The 18,618-nt window shown below is 48.7% G+C and overlaps 1 protein-coding gene across 9 annotated transcripts in view; it reads right to left on the bottom strand.

Moving 5' to 3' along the window:
* Nucleotides 1-5,773: 5,773 nt before the first annotated feature.
* Nucleotides 5,774-18,618, bottom strand: part of UBE4B (ubiquitination factor E4B) — a 126,950-nt gene continuing 114,105 nt past the window's right edge. For 5 of the 9 annotated variants that reach the window (XM_045482101.1, XM_045482093.1, XM_045482095.1 and 2 more), the window contains 5 exons: nt 17,356-17,490; nt 14,395-14,586; nt 8,084-8,337; nt 7,501-7,647; nt 5,774-7,184 (listed from right to left, as the gene is read on the bottom strand). In XM_045482101.1, coding sequence (XP_045338057.1) covers nt 6,923-7,184; nt 7,501-7,647; nt 8,084-8,337; nt 14,395-14,586; nt 17,356-17,490 — 990 coding nt within the window. In that variant the 3' untranslated portion in view covers nt 5,774-6,922. The remainder of the gene's footprint in view (nt 7,185-7,500; nt 7,648-8,083; nt 8,338-14,394; nt 14,587-17,355; nt 17,491-18,618) is intronic. The other 4 variants (XM_045482102.1, XM_045482098.1, XM_045482100.1 and 1 more) reach the window with 2 other exon arrangements.

The raw sequence follows: 18,618 nt of genomic DNA, 5'->3' as shown, positions 1-18,618 counted from the left end.
CAGCCAACAGTCCCAGCGGAGGTCTCAGCCAACAGCCAGATGGAAGGAAACCTTGAAGGTGACTTCATCCTCAGCTGGCATATGATTGCAGCTGTACAGAGTCCTGGAGTGAGAACGGGCTTGCCTGGCTTGCTGAGCTCAGTTCACCCCAGGACCATGACAGATGATAATAAGGTAACAGCTGCTGGGCGCCTGGGGGGGGGGGCTCAGTGGGTTAAGCGTCTGACTTCGGCCTAGGTCATGATCTCAGGTTCTTGGGTTCCAGCCCCGCGTCGGGCTCCGTGCCGACAGCTCAGAGCCCGGAGCCCGCTTCGGATTCTGGGTCTCCCTCTCTCCCCACGCCTCCCCTGCTTGTGCTCTATTTCTCTCTCAAAAATAAATAAACATAATTTTTTTTTTTTTTTTTTTTTTAAATAGCCATTAAATTTGGGTGATCCTAGCAGCAAGGTTTAGGTCCCGGAAGTGGGCGTGGTTGTAACAAAACCTAAAAAACGCGTGGCATTGGCTTTCGCACTGAAAGTTGGGCGGAACCCAGTGATGCCTTGCGGACACTGTTAGTGAGCGTAAAGGGCGCCGAAGAAGCTTTAAAGGAACGTGTGTAGAAGTGCCTGGAAGCTGGAGGAAAGAGGACCCTTGTCATGGGGTGGGGGAAGTTTTGGCCATGCTGTCATCTGTGTTAGAGGAAGGTAAGTGTGGAGGACAGGAGACGCACCCAGTGAACTCCATGATCAAAGTCAAGAGATTCCAACGCAAAACAGTGAAAGGGTCACTTGGCTTCTTCTCGCCGCCCACGGAGGCCATTTAGATCTTTAGAAAACTTTCTAAATGTGAGGCCAAGAATGTGACTACAGGGGTGCCTGGTGGCTCAGCTGGCGTAGCGTCTGACTCTTGATTTCGACTCAGGTCATGATCTCGTGGTGCATGGGATCGAGCCCCACGTTGGACTCTGTGCTGCTGGTAAGGAGCCTGCTTGGGCTTCTCTCTCTCCCTCTCTCTTGCTGCCCCTCTCCTGCTTGTGCTTGCTTTCTTTCTTTCTTCCTTTCTCTCTCTCTCTCTCAAAAATAAAGAAAGAAAAAAAGAACATGACTACAAACCCCTTTAAGCTCTCAGAAAGACTTAAGGATTTCACAGGAAATCCAAAAGAAATAGGAGTTTATCCTGAAGAGATTTGTGGCTGCAGTTTTTGTCTGATGAAGTAAAGCCCGAGACGATTCACAGACAACCCACAAAATGTTAAGGGAACTGTTCCGAAGAAAGTACCTCCAGCTTCGAGGAAAAGGGACCAAGAAAGTACAACACGAAAAGAGACTTCTGAACCCTACCTCTTTTTAGGAGCAGGCAGCAAACGGAGAAACGTACTTCAGGGCAGTTCAGTCTGGTTACGGAAAAGGAAGGGGCGCGCGGGTGGCTCGTCCGTTAAGCATCTGACTCGGTTTCGGCTCAGGTCGCGATCTCATGGTTCGTGAGTTCCAGTCCCGCATCAGGGTCTGCGCTGGTGGGTGTGTGTGTAGATAACTTGTGTCTTTAGTTCACAGATCTTTAAATTTTTTTTTTTCAACGTTCATTTATTTTTGGGACAGAGAGAGACAGAGCATGAACGGGGGAGGGGCAGAGAGAGAGGGAGACACAGAATCGGAAACAGGCTCCAGGCTCTGAGCCATCAGCCCAGAGCCCGACGCGGGGCTCGAACTCACGGACCGCAAGATCGTGACCTGGCTGAAGTCGGACGCTTAACCGACTGCGCCACCCAGGCGCCCCAAGTTCACAGATCTTTAAAGCAACAGGAATGGCACTCAAGGGACCGTACCTAAAAGAATCACGTCGGAGGAGGCCCACCTGGACCTAGGCCTGACGTGGCTGATGGGACCTCGGACTTCAAGCTGATGCCATCACGGGATGAAATTTGGGAGTCTTTGGGGGAAGAGACGGATGTAGTTTGCAGGTAGGGAGATTGTAAGGGGGAGTGTGGCAGGTCTTGTTTTGCAGGATCACCGGGACCTGCCATCTCAGATGCTGCTCTTACAGTGCGATGCTAACATCCTTCCCATCGTGAAAAGTGGCTTCTGCACTCCTTCCCCTTAAACCCAGGTGGGCTTATGACTAAGGCAGAAGTGACACTATGGGACTTCCAAGCCTAGATGGTAAAAGGCGATACATCTTTTCTTTCTTTCTTTCTTCCTTTCTTTCTTTTTTACAGTATTTCTTTAAGTTTTGGCCCGACGCGGGGCTCAAACTCACGAATCTCGAGATCGTGACCTGAGCCGAAGTTGGACACCTAACTGACTGAGCCACCCAGGCGCCCCTAAAAGGTGATAGAGCTTCTGCCTGGTCCTCTTGGATGCTTGCTCTTGGAACCTCCAGAACCGTGGGGGATAAAGTAACTGTTATTGTATCAAGCCACTCAATTTTGGGGGTGGTCTGGTTATGCAGCAATGGATAAATGAGACAGCTGGAATGACAGACAAATATATGAAGAGATAATTCATCCCACCACTGTACTGAGCATTTCCCCTGCACCAGGCACCCTTCCAGGTGCTAGGGGATACACAACAGACCAAAACCCCGCCCTCCTGGGGGACACATGCTAGGGGGGAAATAGACTTCTTAAATAAGTAAGTAATATAGTAAGTTAGATAATGATACGTGCTAAAGAGAAACACGCAAAGAAAGGGAATCACAAAGGACAGCAGATAGTGAGTGAATGAGTGTGATTTTAAATGGAGAGGACAAGGAAGGACTCACCAAGTTGGGCTCCCTGCGGATGTCCGTGGGAAGGGGATCCCTTGCCGACAGGGCAGCAGGAAAAGGCCCTAGCAGTGCGGGGAGCATGCCTGCAGGAGGAGGAGGCCAGGGTGGCCTGGTGGTTGGGGGAAGGGGAGCCGTAGGGTGTGAGTTCAGACAGATTGTGGAGAGGGAGTGCACTGCCTTCTAGGCTACTGTAAAATCTTTTTTACTCCTAGGGCATTGGGAAGCCGGGGAAGGTTTGGAGCATGGAAGCAATGTGATCTTAGCCAAGAAGGTTTTTCTGGTTTTGTTTTTAGTACTCTTCATGCCCGATGTGGGGCTCGAACTCGTGATCCTGAGATCAAGAGCCACACGCTCTACCGACGAGCCAGCCGGGCGTCCTCCGAACTTAGGCAAGTTTTAACAAGGCCGCTCCAGCTGCCATTTCGAGAAAGAACAAGGGAGAAACAGGGAGAGCGGTCAGGCGGCTACTGCAATAAGCCAGCTCACTGCTGATGACTCAGGCCAGTAACACCAGTGGACCTGGGGAGTGCGGTTGGATGCTGGGTACATTTTACAGGTAGAGCTGAGAAATTTGTGGACAGACTGGCAAGCAGCCCACAAGAGAGAGGTCGAGAATGACTCCCAAGTTCTTGGCCCGAGCGACCTGGAAGGATGTCGGCGCCATTTACTGTGATGGGGAGGCCAAGAGGAACGGGTTGGGGGTGAAGCGGAAGCAACTTAATTTGGACACGTCAACTCTGAGGGCCTCTCGGACATCGGCGAGGACGAGTGTCTGCCGGAGGAGAGGGGCCCGGGCCAGAACACAAACCTGGGGCTTGACAGTGAGTGGCCAGCAAGCAAAGCCCTGAGGTTCAAGTTATTTCACCATCTCCCATGAGAGCTGGTTCTGGAGCTGACCCCGAGGCCAAAGCCCCTTCCAGAATGGTAGGCTGCCTCTCCACAGGTCTTTGGGCATTCTGGACTTGGCCCATTCTGGAATTCTGCCATACAACAGGAGTGCTGGAGGGATCAGACTCTGACGCCCATATGGCCTAGCTTCGCATGCCTGTTTCACCACACGATCTCCTTCAGACAGTTGTGGAGGATTAAGCGAATTATTGCATGAAAGAGTGGCTTACACGTAGAATATGCTCGTAAAGTACAAGGTATCTTCAGGGTGGTTTCCTTCGGTGCAACACCGGGGAGGTTTCTTGCAATGAAAAACTTACCTAGTCAGGGGGACCTGTGTGGATCAGTCGGTTAAGCATCGGACTCTTGATTTCGGCTCAGGTCATGATCTCACGGTTCGTGGGTTTGAGCCCCACATCCGGCTCTGTGCCAACAGTGTGGAGCCTGCTTGGGATTCTCTCTCTCATTCTCTCTAAGTAAATAAACTTAAAAAAAAAAAAAAAACAAAACTTACCTAGTCAGAGTGGGTCTATTTACGTCTTCTTCCCACTCCAACCCAAACACCATAGAATCCACTATTTTTTTGTATCAAATCCAAAGGTTGCAAAATGTGCACAAAATAATGTGCTCAAGCTCTCTTTTCGAAAGATATTTTATCAACTCCTTTAAAAAACCCACACAATAGTGAGTCACAAAACGAGCACGAAGTTATTTTCATCATCTCTCTGTCAAGGATTATTTCTCTTCTGTTCATCAGACACTCCGATCCTTCTTTTTATTTGACCAGCTTTCTTGTGGCCAAGACCTACATTAAAAACATTTTGGAATTTATCTCAACATCCATAATTAACAGACTGAAGGCAAACACAAGTTTCTATAAAACAGTAACCCTGAAAACATGAACAGAAACACCAACTATCTTGCTCCTAGAGACAGTACGGATAGAAGACGTGTCCTACCAAACAGAAGATCCTTGAAACCTCTGAATTCTGAATATTCAAAATGCTGAGAGCATACGGAGGGATAAGGCAGCATCCTACTACATTCGTGGGGTCATACAGACAATGACAGAATCTGTGGCTGCGAAGAATTTATAATCTGTTGGAGAGGAGATAATAATACGTATTCATGAGCTGGATGAACAATTAGGCATAGAAGCCCCAAAACATAATTTTATGGGCATATACATGTATAAGCTTAGTAAAAAGTGAACTACATTAACAGAATTGTCTGCATTGTGGGATTATGGGTGATTTTTTCTTGAAAAATCCGTCTACATTGTGTGAAAGCAAAGAAAAAAAATTCTTGACATTTATTCATTTTTCGAGAGACAGAGAGAGACAGAGCATCAGCAAGGCAGGGGCCGAGAGGGAGACACGGAGTCCGAAGCAGGTGCTGGGCTCTGAGCCGTCAGCACAGAGCCCGATGCGGGGCTCGAACTCATGAACTGCAAGATCATGACCTGAGCCGAAGTTGGACGCTTAACCGACTGAGCCACCCAAGCGCCCCATGACATTTTTATTACAATGAATGCATTCTACTTTGGGGGAGGGAAGTGATTCAGTCCAGATTTGCTCAGGAGAAGCAGTAGGCATGGTGGTTAGGGGCAGGGGCTTGGGAGACCTTGGGAGACAAGGTGACCTTGGGCGAGTTTCCTAGCCTCTCTTCACCCCACCCCCTGACCTGTTTAAAAAAAGCCGAAGCCGTAGATATGAAAGTGCTTGCACGGCACCAGGCACACAGCAAGTACCATGTTAAGTGTTCGCTTTGATCAGTACACGCGCTGGCCGACGGGGTTATGTGAAACCGTGGCGCCAGAGAACAGCTCGGTGAAACGGGTTGGCCTTGAGTAAGGACCGTGAGGGTCAAGGGAAAGGCACTCGAGATGGGGAAAAACTTGAGGCTGGGTGGCGGAGACTGAACATGACAAGTCTCAACCCCCACGCACACCTGAACAGTGAACCGAGTGAGGACCGGACGGAGCCTCGGGACGGACACAGAACGCCCAAGGTTTTGTTTTCAAAGTAGCAACTCCGAACGGGTGGCAGACGAGACACTTTGCCACATGCAGACTCATTTGGCTCTCGTTCCTCACCCACCCCTTTGCTTTCCACAAAAAGAAGAGACTCCAAGAAGGTTCCTTCTGAATGTGTATCACCATTTATTGTAGTTTGCGTTAGGAATTGAACAGAGGACATGGTCTGGGGGGGGGGGGGGGAAGGGGGAGGGGGGAAAAAAGGAAAAGAAAAAGAAAGTATGTTTCCGTAGCTTAATTTCTTCAAAACACTTTATGGTTTCAGATCCTTTTTTTTTTACCCCAAAGGAAATTCAAGAATTCAAGTATGTTCAGTCGGGAGCAGTCATACAAAAAGTCTCGTGCTTCTGTGTGCGTGTAGGTGTGTTTGTCTGTGTGTGTTTTTACAAGCAGACACATCCACGTTTCCTGCACCCCCTTTTTGCTTTGGTAAGGCCAAGCCCCAACGGACACGTCATACAAACGACCCCTGCCTCGAACTCGCAGACTCCAGGGTTGAGGAGTTGATTTCCCCCCCCTAGGATACCTGTAATGGTTTTGAATCGCCCCCCACCCTCCTTACCTCCCCCCCCCAAAAAAATCCATAAGTCATGTAAATCCTGATATACTTGGACACTTCCTCGGCTGTACTGTTCCTCAGATCCCTAACAGAGGCCTTACTACAAGGACCAGAGTGACAGATTCTCATTTTGTTCAGAATAAAAAAAAAAACAACAAAAAAAAACAACAAAAAAACTTTAAAGGGACATTTCAAAAGGAAAAAATAAAAATAAAAACTGAAATTCAAATTCTGAAAATAGCTTGCCTTTTTTATTAATCATGTCATCTAACACCAATTAAAAAAACAAATATGTGAATATGATATAAAAATACGATCCCAGGATGAACACTTTGTTGCAGGCACAATTCTCTCACAGAGTATATGTTTGGAGGGCCAGTGGGGGAAGGAGTTTATTTTTGTTTTTGCTTCTCTTAAAAAAATCCACAGCAGTGCAAGTAGGGTCAGGAGGGGAGCAGGGCAAGGATTCTTTAGCAGCAAAATGTCCAAGGTTCTCTAATCACAATCAAATCAACGGATATCGGGTTTAGGGGGGGAAATAAGGACGAAGGGGAGGCTGTCCAGACCCATCTGTCACCAATCACTCAGAGACTTCCGTCGCAAAAGCCCCAAATGGTGACGTAAGAAGGACGAGTTTTATTACACAAGCAATCGTAAAGTGTGTCCCTCAAGCTTTTGACCATGTGTGTCACTTAAATATATGTACAGGACTCGGGCTCCTCTCCCCCTCCATGACCTTGCAGATCTCCACCGTCTGGTCGCTCTGGGTGGGCTCTCGGGGTCTCCCGCTGCGCTGGGCCTCCAACATCTGAACAGCATATCCGCCACCGACGCTGCTTCTGCTTGCCTGGCTGGCCTTGGCCTCGAGCAGAGGGTGGGCACGGGGGGCGGTTTAATGATCGCTGTTCTGTTTCTCTCTCATCCAGGCGTGAATCTGTTCTTTCAGTTCTGGCACTGGGAAAAGAAAAGGAGAGGATTAATGCCCCAGGCGGGAGGGCTCCTCCCGGGAGCCGCTGCGTGCGGGTCTGTGTACGCGGAAAGACAAGGCCCTTCACTCCCTCACTGACATGAAGCCTGGGGAAGGCCCAGGCTCCGGCGGCGGAAAAAAGGGCAAAGGATGTTTTGTGTCTTTTCCATCGAGCGCCAGACGCCGTGTGGCTTCTGGATTTGATAGATCTCCCCTTCAGATTAATCTCGGACACACGACTCGGGCGCCACAGCTGGGCCCGGCGGCCTTGGGCCCTGTGACTCTCGCCGCGCCCTCCTCTACCTGGTTCCAGCATGCTCTCTGTCAGCATCTGGCGGTTGAAGGGGTCCGTAGGGGAGTTGAGCAGGTGCCGCAGGATGATGGAGCGGTCCATGATGGTGCCGGAGGGCAGCCGCACCGGGTCGGTCATCAGGGTGTCCATCAGAGGGTCTGCAGAGACAAAGCCAAGAGCAAACTCTACTCACAGAGCCGAAAACTGAAAACGAGAGCGAAACAAAGCCTGTCCTGCTTCGCGTGGTCCTACTAGGCCCCCAAGTTTAGCTGGAAGTCAGCATAAGACAGAGGCACACCCGGTGCCCCTGGTGGAGGGGAGAGCACTCTCGTCAGCTACAGCTGGGGGGCAAGAACAGGGGAGAAGGACCAGGGCCATGCAGGAAGCTCCCGCATCTGGGGACTTGCAGGAAATCCCCTCCTGCCAAGGCAAGGCTGATCCTGGCATCTTCCCGGCGGTTTCCTAGTTTGAAATCAGGACAAGGACTTTCTTTTCGCTTCTAATCGATAACAGAAACTAAAAGTAGGCAAATGTAATTTCAGAGAGCATGCCTCAAGGAGCAACTCTAGCGCACCATAAAAAAAGGAAAAGCACAGAATGCGGTCTTTTTGTGTTACGTGTTTCGAGGTAACTCCAATCAAAGAATTCGGCAGGGAAAGAGCGGTCCGCTTGCCTCTGAACTCGTCTGGGGCGTCGCTGTAGTCGATTTCTGCGCGTGCGTTCTTGGCTACTATCTCCTCCACCTTCTCAGCTAGGAGTTTAAACTTCTCGATCGCTATTGTGGATTTGATCCCTGCCTTCCGCATCTTCGAGATCACTTCCTCAAACAGCTCTTTGCTGTAGGATCTCTGCAAGTGAGGAAAGACGACGGGGGACAAATACATTTTAAGCGGAAAAACACAAGCTGCAGAAAACGCCTAAAGTACGACCCATGTAGGAGCTTCTGGGGGGCTCAGTCGATGAAGCATCCGACTTCAGCTCGGGCCATGATCTCATGGCTCAAGGGTTCGAGCCCCGTGTCAGGCTCTGGGCTGTCAGCTCAGAGCCACCTTCGGATCCTCTGTCCCCCTCCCCTTTGGGCCCCCCCCCGCCTCTGAAAACTAAACATGAAAAAATAAAACAGCCCTGAAATAACACATATATAAATACTCTCACATGGCTATGAACGCAGGAAGACTGGAATATACGTATCAAACTGTACAAGGTCATTACCTCTGAGGAGGGCTTCAGGAGTGAGGCAAACGAGGGGAATTTTTAAATAGTGGAATTATCTTACAGTAAACATTCATTTCTTTTAAAATGTAAATGTTAAAAGAAATTGAAAATCGAGCCTGTTTGAGGCCTCGCAAGGCACTGGGCCCTGGCAGCAAACGGCGGCTCTTTCCGCTAAAGGCAGACATGGTGAGAACAGCCCGGCCCGGTTCCCAGTCGACAGGAGCTTTCTCCCGTTCGAGGTCAATCTCTCAGCTCAACGCTGAAGTGTCGGGTGCTCTGCTGACAGGAGCACGGGGAACGGTCTAGAGGACAAGTGCCCACCACGGCTGCAGTGGGACTCGAATCCTGGCTCCACCGTCTCCTCGAGCGCTGGGTGGTCTTAGGCACACCCCTCTGAGCTCCAGTTTCCTTGGGTGTAAAATGGGGGTGGTGACACCCACCTCACAGGTACCTAATTCATAAAAATCATTGCCATTTCAAAATATCACAGTATATCCTAATTTGCATTTCTGGCAAGAACACTGGCCACTTGTCAGTTCAGGGACAGTGATCCGGACGGAGGAGGGGACCGATCAAGACTCCAAGGACGGCATCGTAACCCGCTGAGCGGTCTTTCCCATCCAAGGACTCAGACGAATGTCTGCAGGATGAATTCGTCTCAGGGTCTGTATTCTCTTAGAGTGCGGAACTGAAATCCCTCCATCTTTCTTCTTTCCTTTGTAAACCTCAGTCTCTAAGAAAGTGCACGTGTTCACTTCCTGTCTTCACAGGCACCCATGCCCCCTGTTACTTTCATGCACCTGAGGGGGAGACAGACGGAAGGGCAAACGCTGGCCTCGACCTAGCGGAAACCCTGAAAGCCATCTTGCACGATCCTGAAAAGTTCGGAGAGCCTCCAGTATGGTTTTCTGAAACCAAATTACTGTACTGACCCTGCAGTTACCTTATCTGACATCTACTTATCATGAACCAGAAGCCAGTCTCCGTCTCTTTGGGAAGGGGCGCAGAGGAGAAGTGGCCAAAAGGTCATAGAATAAGAGGTTGGAAGGGCAAAATGAAAATATTTTGCACAGGCGCTTGTTGCTGGTTGGGCACTGCTGCATCAGAGGCGGTTTCACCTTGAACTTCTCTTTGTAACAAGGAGCCACCCGGCCACCCTCGTGAAGCATCACCCGTTCTGTTTCTTAAAAGATGACGACTTTTTAACAACTTATGCTTGCTTATAAGTCAACTTCTAAGGGCAGCGTGGTGAGCATTATTAGAAATCAAGGGGCGCCTGGGTGGCGCAGTCGGTTAAGCGTCCGACTTCAGCCAGGTCACGATCTCGCGGTCCGTGAGTTCGAGCCCCGCGTCGGGCTCTGGGCTGATGGCTCAGAGCCTGGAGCCTGTTTCCGATTCTGTGTAACCCTCTCTCTCTGACCCTCCCCCGTTCATGCTCTGTCTCTCTCTGTCCCAAAAATAAATAAACGTTGAAAAAAAAAATTTAAAAAAAACAAAACAAAACAAAAACACAACGGTGATCGGGGCACCTGGGTGGCTCAGTCGGTTAAGTGGCCGACTTCGGCTCAGGTCACGATCTCGCGGTCCGTGAGTTCGAGCCCCGTGTCGGGCTCTGGGCTGATGGTTCAGAGCCTGGAGCCTGTTTCCGATTCTGTGTAACCCTCTCTCTCTGCCCCTCCCCCGTTCATGCTCTGTCTCTCTCTGTCCGAAAAATAAATAAACGTTGAAAAAAAAAAAAAAAAAAAAAAAAAAGAAATCAAAGGGAGCCCGCACCGAGGGGACGTGGCATTCAGCCTCTAGAAGCAACGGTGTCAGTGCCTGGAGCAAATGCACGTTACTAAGCTGTCGCTTCGAGTCTGATGTGGGTTGGGTGAGAGATGCAGTAAAGATGCTGCTCTTGACCTCAAAGATGTTCCAGAGTCATTCTAAAATCAGATGTGATGACCTCAAGGATGTTCCAGAGTCATTCTAAACTCAGATGTGAAAATATTTACAAATCGTGTATCTGATAAGGGTCTTGTATCGAGAATATGTAAAAAAAACTCTTACTATTCAACAACAGAAACATAATCCACTTAAAAAAAATGGAGAAGGACTTGGACAGGCATTTCTCCAAAGAAGGTATACAAATGGCCAAGAAGCACATGGAAAGATGTTCAACACTATTCGTCATTATGAAAATGTAAACCAGAACCACAGCGAAGTACCATTTCACTCCCACTAGAGTAACTATTTAAAAAAAAAAAAAAAAACACGAAAAAATAACAAGCGTTGGTGAGAATGAAGAAATCGGAATTAGAACAGCTGTACATGATCCGTTCGTACACCGTAGAACACAATGCGGCATTTCCTCAAGAAGTTAAATGTAGTATCACCATATGACTCAGCAATTCTGCTGCTAAGTATATACGCAAAAGAATTACAGACAGGTATTCTAGCGTTTCATCACAAACACTCCGAGCAGCCACATTTATAATAGCCAAAAGTTGGAAACAACTCAAATGTCCACCAATGGATGAATGGACAAACAAATCGTGGAGTATTCACATAATGAGATCTTACTGGGCCACAAAAAGGAATGAGCCAGTAGGCCATGTACATGAATGAACCTCAAAAACATTATGCTAAATGAAAGAGGCCAGACACAAAAGGTAGTGTATTATCTTATTCCATTTACGTGAAATATCCAGAATAGGCAAACAGGTAAATCCAAAATTATGTAAAATGAAGACAGAAAGCAGATTAATGGTTGCCAAGGGCTGGGGCAAAGGGGTGGGGATGGACAGTGACTGCGTAATGAATATGGCATTTCTTTTTGAGGGTATGTTTGGATAAAATGTCGGAACTAGAAAGAGGTGATGGCTTCATAACACTGTGAATGTACTAAATGCTACTGAACTGCACACTTTAAAATGGTTAATCTTGGGGCACCGGTGGCTCAGCTGGTTGAGGGTCTGACTCTTGATTTCGGCTCTGGTCACGATCTCATGGTTCATAGAGATCAAGCCACACGTCGGGCTCTGTGCTGACGGCGCGGAGCCTTCTTGGGATTCTCCCTCTCCTCTCTTTGCCTCTCCCCTGCTTGAGCTCTCTCTCTCAAAATAAATACATAAACATTACAAAATAATAAAACGGTTAGCCTTATGTTATGTGAATTTCACCTCAATTAAAAAAAAAAGTAAAGACTGGATGGGAGAAGTGTGACTTCAGATAGGCTCTTTATCTTTTTTTTTTTTTTTTTTTTTGTGGTTATTTAGTTTTAGAGAGAAAAAGAGAAAGAAAGAGAGAGAGAGAGAAAGCGGGGGAGAGGCAGAGAGAGCAGGAGAGAGAGAATCCCAAGCAGGCTCTGCGCTGACAGGGACCAATCTCACAAACCCTAAAATCATGACCTGAGTTGAAATCAAGAGTCCGACGCTTAACTGATTGAACCACCCAGGCGCCCTGGACACGCGTGCTTAGCCCATTCTTGGTTGGCGGGGAGAGAAGCTCTTCCTTCCTCGCATGGCTGCCCTTTTCTTCATCCTTTGTCTTCCCGCACACACCAGACCAAACCAAGGCCGCTGCTCCCGAAGGAGAAAATTGTAATTCTTCCTCCTCTGGAGCTTTGTAGACTTCCACCCTTTCTTCCCCAGTCCTCAAACCCCCTTCCAAATGATCCTCAGGACTCTAATCAGCTTACAACCAATGTAAGAGGAAAATACCCAGCAATCAGAACAAATACCACACCGTAAAAGGAAGCCAAGAAATCCACTTAAAACACTATTCTCTACATTGGGACGCTGGCACTCGTGTGCGTTTGCTTCCTGAGTCTGGAAGAACAGGGCTGTTTACACACTCAAGAGAACCCATGCACCACTGGGCAGAAACTGCCATCTGTGACGCAAGCCAGGTGCCACCACAGGCCACCACGACAATCCACAGGCCTTACCGGGTATTGTCCCCACCTGGTTTTCACTGTCTCGCCGTGTTTATTCACGCTGCAAAGTTTGTGATGTTAACCACTTGGGATGTGGCAGCCACAGCGAGACCACACTTAATGACTCTCCCGAGTCGCTTACAGTAAAAGCGCGAGAGTCTCTGGGGACTTTTCGCACCCTGACCTCTGGCGAGGCTACAGAAGCCCAGCCGCAGCCGGCCTGCTCCCCAAGCAGACACCCCACTCTGGATGGGGGTACTTCCCCCTTTCCTCTCTCTCCCTCCAGACTACCACTTCCCTTCCATAGTTCTAGAAATGTGCGGTATCACAGGCTGTAGGCTAGAAACACATCTTAGCCCCTCCCCACAATAACGGCAAACTCTTACGCCCCTCTGATACACTACTTTCTGTGGAAAAACTGCTTCAGACGTGTGTTTTTTTTCCTTTGCAGGCACTTTGTCAAGACCACCTCTCTTGCTTACGTCCCAAAGTACCCACATACGTGAATTATATCTCAATAGAGCTGTTATTAAACAAACAAACAAACAATCAGTACCTAGGGGTGCCTGGGTGGCTCGGCTGGTTAAGCGTACGACTCGATTTCAGCTCAGGTTGTGGGATCGGGCCCTGTGCTGGGCTCTGCACTGACAGCGTGGGGCCTGCTTGGGATTCTCTCTCTCCCTCTCCCCTGCACATGGGCACACATGCTCTCTCTCAAAGTGAACATTAAAAAAAATAATATCTGCTATTTCCTTATTTTTCTATGATTCCTTTGGATGAGATATGGGTAAAGAACCTTCTAGAATCCCTACTGCTGGTTAACCTGAAACGTGAGTAATATTTGGAGAGAGAGTGTGAACAAAGATGGAGACACAGGTGAGTGTGGAATTTTGGGGCATTTTAAGCAGAAAGCAGAGGGGCTGGGAATATAGGCTCAGGGCCAGACTGACTGGGTCTGAATCCTGCCTCTATCCCACGGCACGGGCGCCACCGGGAGCAAGCCACTTCAACTCTCTGTGCCTCAGTTTCCTCATGTAAAAATGAGGAATCTAATGGAACCTACACCACAGGATTTTGTGAGGACCACATCAACAAAAATACGCCAAGTGGTTAAAACTTGGTATTCGGTTGATAAACAATCGGCTCTTATGACGCTGGTATGACGTGGGCCAGGAGAACATGGAGGGAGAGAAGTCAGAAGGGGGTGGGGCTGGACTACATCGGCAGCTGCGGAAATGCCAAGCGCCGAACGGCGTCCTCACAGGGGACACGAGGAATAAAGGAGAGAGAAGACTATGAAGATCACCCCACGAGGTCTGGAACCTGGAATCACAACGGCGGCAGCACTGAAGCGAAGGCCTGGGAAGCAGGCTTGGAGCCCTGGGAAAGCCGGGCCTCTGTGGGAAGGCAATGGGCCTGCTGCTCGTAGCAGGACGGGCTAAGAACTCCACTGCAGACGTATCTGGGAGCCAAGTCAGCTCTTTTACACCCAATGAAAAAGAGCTGAGCCATCTTCATTTACATCAGACAAGCTCCCCTGGCCGCGGTGGTGATTATTTCCATTTGCCGACTAAAAACTTCCCAAACCACAATTTAAAAAGTATCGCCTTTCTGATTTCAAGTGGGGAAAATCCAGGGACAGGTGGGTACGTCACTGCACAGGGTCTGCCAGGAAGTCCACAGAGATGCCACCTCTGGTCGCCCAGCTCAGCAGCCTGAACCCCAGCCTCCCCCCGAAATGGCCTGCCCTCCCCCACCCGCCCCGGGCACCGACCTGGTCGTCAGCAATGGCTTTGGCGAACCGGGCACAGTCCAGCTGCAGGTAAATATCTGTCAGTTGGTCCAACAGCTTCTTTGGTTCAAAGCCGTATTTCTCAGGGTTTTCTACTTTCAGGTCCCGGCACTTGGGGCCACAGAGTTGCTGAAGATTAAAGTTGAGCATTGCAGCCAGTCGGGGTCCCAGCTCCTAGGAAATCACAGGGTAATAGGACAATTCAAGCTGTTGAGACAAGTGAGAAGGACCAAAACTCCCATCTCAGCGGAGGAACAGGAATGGGCCAGATTAATCTGCAGAGAATCCCTTATATGTGCCGTGGATCGTAAGCTGAAGAAGAACGTTCCGCTCAAAATTTTCTTTACTCTCCATCTCTAACCCAATAATTCTAACACTTAATAACGTTGCAGGTTGATGGAATATCTACAAATATCAACGGAAGGGCGACCTTTGCTTTAAATTCATGCTTTCGGTGACAAAAAACAAGGATTACTCCAAATTCATTGAGAAGTAGGTAAGAGGGAAAGTCACTCAGAATCCCATCATCATAACGTAAGTCAAAGAAATTTTTGGTATGTTCATTTAGCCGCCATTGTATGTGCATTCGTTTTCTTTCCTTTTAAGATTTTACTTTTAAGTAACCTCTACACTCAACATGGGGCTCGAACTCATGACCCCAAGATCAAGAGTCTCATGCTCCACTGAACTGAGCCAGCCAGGCACCCTGATGCATTATTTTTCTAAATTTCAAAAGCGTCTGACAGTTCTGACAGGGTGCACCGTTCTTATTATCAGAGGCCAAGAGAAGAGAAATGCAGAAGAAGCAGAAGATAAAGTTTATGTCTTAAATCATCTTAAATGTGGCAGGTGAGAGACAAAGCACACTTAAATGAAACAAGTAGCCAATATAAACAATATGCGAGAACCCACCCGATGTCCCAGTACTTAGTACAGCAGGGCACGTGTGCTTCAAGCAAACCTGCAGGAGGAATCCTGCCTCAGGTTAGACAGTATCAGGCCATTAAAAAAAAAAAAAAAAAAGTCACAGAACAAGGTTTTCGTTACATTTAATGATTGCACTTATACACATCCAACTGAAATTTGGCTTTTCGAGAACCTGCTTTGCACAAAGTAAAGCGCTCCTGTATTTGACTGTTAGGAAATTGTGGAATACAGGAGTGATAAGGACAGGATATCGTTGGCAGGGTTTTATTTTTCCCCAAGTGGGAGAGGTTTGAGCTAGCCAGTGAAGAAGGCGAAACTGTGTGGCAAAGGAAAAGGATGCATCGAAGCAGGCACAGGCAAAGAGTGCGTGTGGAAGGCTACGGCCAAGGCACGCAGATAGCTCAGGTCAAGGAACGGCCTTGAGGGGCGCCTGGGTGGCTCAGTCGGTTGAGCGTCCGGCTCTTGATTTCGGCTCAGGTCATGATTTCGCAGTTTGTGAGTTCGAGCCCCGTGCTGGGCTCTGTGCTGACACTGTGGACCCCGTTTGGGATTCTTTCTCTCTCCCTCTCTCTCTGCTCCTCCTCCACTTGAGCTCTCACTCACGCTCTCTCTCAAAATAAATGAACAAATTTTTTTTTAAAAAGTAGGCCTCGAAAAATATTAATTTTAGTTGACGTGAAAACATTAGACTTTGCTTTCAATAAATTCCTTTAAAAATGAAGAACTCAGAACCAAAAATAGGCTGTATGACAATTTAGTCTCAAATAATTTATTACAGTTCCCTAACAATCAAAGACTTGCTGATTTGGGGTCACTAAACGTAAAATAAAACGTCATTTTATTGCCAGGTTTAGTGCCGGCATTGGTTTAGTGCCGGGATTGGCAAACTGCTACCTGCGGGCCAAATCTGACCTGATGCTTGTTTTCATAAAGTTTTACCGAAACACAGCCACGCTTACTGGTTTCTATATTGTCTGTGGCCGCTTACGTGCTGCAACAGCACAGCTGAGTAGCTGGGACAGGCTGTACGGCCCACGATGCCTAATAATTTACTCTCTGGCCTCCATAGAAAAAGTTGAAAGGATTTCCATTTGCCAACCCCAGGGAAGCAAGGGTCTGAACTATCTTGTTTAAATTAGTCGTGGTGTCCGCGTGCTTTCAACGGTGAGCTCAGTTTTGTTTCACCTTCCACGGCTCTTTTATAAATAGATGTGAAATGGAAAATGGGGGGCGGGGGGAGACTCCTTGCTGAGATGCACACAGGCCAGGGTGTGGCGATACTGTTGAACGAAGCGGTGAACGTGGAAATTGGAGGAAATGAGTAACCAAGTTACATTCCATTGTCAGCCTGTCCATATTGCCAGGTAATTAACCACCGGCTCCTGGCCCCTTCTTGGCCTTCCTCACGACCCTTATCCCGGCCACACCATAAAGCTTCTGTGCCGTGCGGCAGCTCCAACACCAAGCAGCGATCTTTGGTCATGTGGCTCAGCTTCCATTTCAAAAACAGGACTCCGATCTTATTAATAATATCAAGGCCAAATGTTTTGACTACCTTAGATCTGTCACAAACTGTAATTATGGCTCTCGTTACCCTGTGGCTTCTTGAGTATAGCAAAGCTACAGCTAGGAGAACCGAAGATCTTACCCAGTATCAGTGATTTCTACTTGACAGACTCTAATTTCCAACTGACGTTACTTTCTATGTCTCCTATAGATAAAATACAGGAATCGATAACGACAGAAGTATGTCACAGCCTCAACATTAGTGATCCCGTGTGCTCTGTAAGCAGAAAGCGAATTGAGTTATCTTGGAAAAGACTGTTTGTAGACTTCCGTCTATCCTCAGAGTGCTTTATCACCTCGCATAACTGCGAACAAAACCAGTATCAAAATTTCACTTAGTGGCTGTGAGCTGCAACGTCCAGGATCTCCACAGCCACCTTTAGTTACAGGTGCCGGAGCCTGACTGTGGAATCCAACATGCAAAACAAACACCCCGAAGCTTCCACTCACCGGTCTGAGGAATGGCTTCTGGACCTGCTTGGTGAGGATATGGAACATGTCCACGGTTTCTGTTGCCAGGGCGAGATAGGAGCGTGAAACACGTTCGTCCTGAGCAAGCTGGGACTGACGGGCTTGCTGCTGATCCTATAGGAAACACGGAGCAGACGCCAAGCCAAGGTCAGTATTGGCCGTGAGCTCACTGGCACGCCGAGCGTGATGGAAAATACAGTCCGCTCCTAATGGGACAAGGGCGCAGCAAAGCCAACATGCCGAGGGAATGGGAACCCAAAGCAGAGAATTTTCCAGATAAGGTACAGTTCATTCCTTTCAGCATCAGAACTCTCTAGGCCTCTGAGTACGGTGACCGTGGCGCATTATTTCACTTCCACGCGACTGGGTTTCCTCAGTGATAAAAGAAGTCACGTTCATGTTCTGTGCGGGATGAAATAACTGATTCTTTCATCACACCCGATACACGTGGTTGCTAACGAAGGAGAGCTCGTTCCCCTTAATAACAACTGGCAGCCATCATTATTGTGAGAACATGGACGTGTTCTGCTCCGACACCGCGGCCAATAGGTTTTGCCCCTACACGGAGCGCCTACAGATCGCTAAAAGGTTCTGAGTTTCGTCAGGCTGTCAGCCCCGACAACGGTCAGCATTCTTGCCTCCGGCACCGTCCTTGTCCTTCAACTCTGCCATGGGCTGGGAACCAAGATGAGAAGGTCTCTGAGTCATGGGGAAAGCAAGTGGGGCCCTGAAGGCTCTGGGATGGAGAAAAGCCACAGAAACATCAGGGAAGACTGAAATCCTTACATCACGGCTCAGAGGCTGGTTTATTTTACGTGGAGGGGGAGGGGCAAGAGCCAGGACAGCTGAAGTCCCCCAACGAGTGCCCCTAGGGTAAGTGCCCTGAGTGGGTGCCTGGGGGAGGTTCTGCAACGATGCTGGGTGGCCTGCCCACTGCCCCTCGGTCAAGACTGCGCCTACGCAACATGCTGGAGCAGGAAGACACGAGAATAATGAAGTGGGAACGAGTGCGATGCGCGTCTGCGTGTCGCATGCACTCATCCAGACCTGGTGTCCGGGCCCTCCTCCAGGCCAGGCCCACCTTTCGGCTCTGGTGATAAGAGTATAGAACGAGACCAAGAGGCCCGCAAGCCTCACGGAGCCCAGACTGCAGGGCAGGGAAGAGATAAGCAGTACGCAAACATGCTCCCAGATACTCGGTAAGTCTGAGAGTGATGGAGACAAATTGAGCAGAATGAGAAG

This window comes from Leopardus geoffroyi, chromosome C1 (genome assembly GCF_018350155.1).
Source record: "Leopardus geoffroyi isolate Oge1 chromosome C1, O.geoffroyi_Oge1_pat1.0, whole genome shotgun sequence".
NCBI classification, from domain to species: Eukaryota; Metazoa; Chordata; class Mammalia; order Carnivora; family Felidae; genus Leopardus; species Leopardus geoffroyi.
This window is presented reverse-complemented; position numbering and strand designations above follow the sequence as displayed.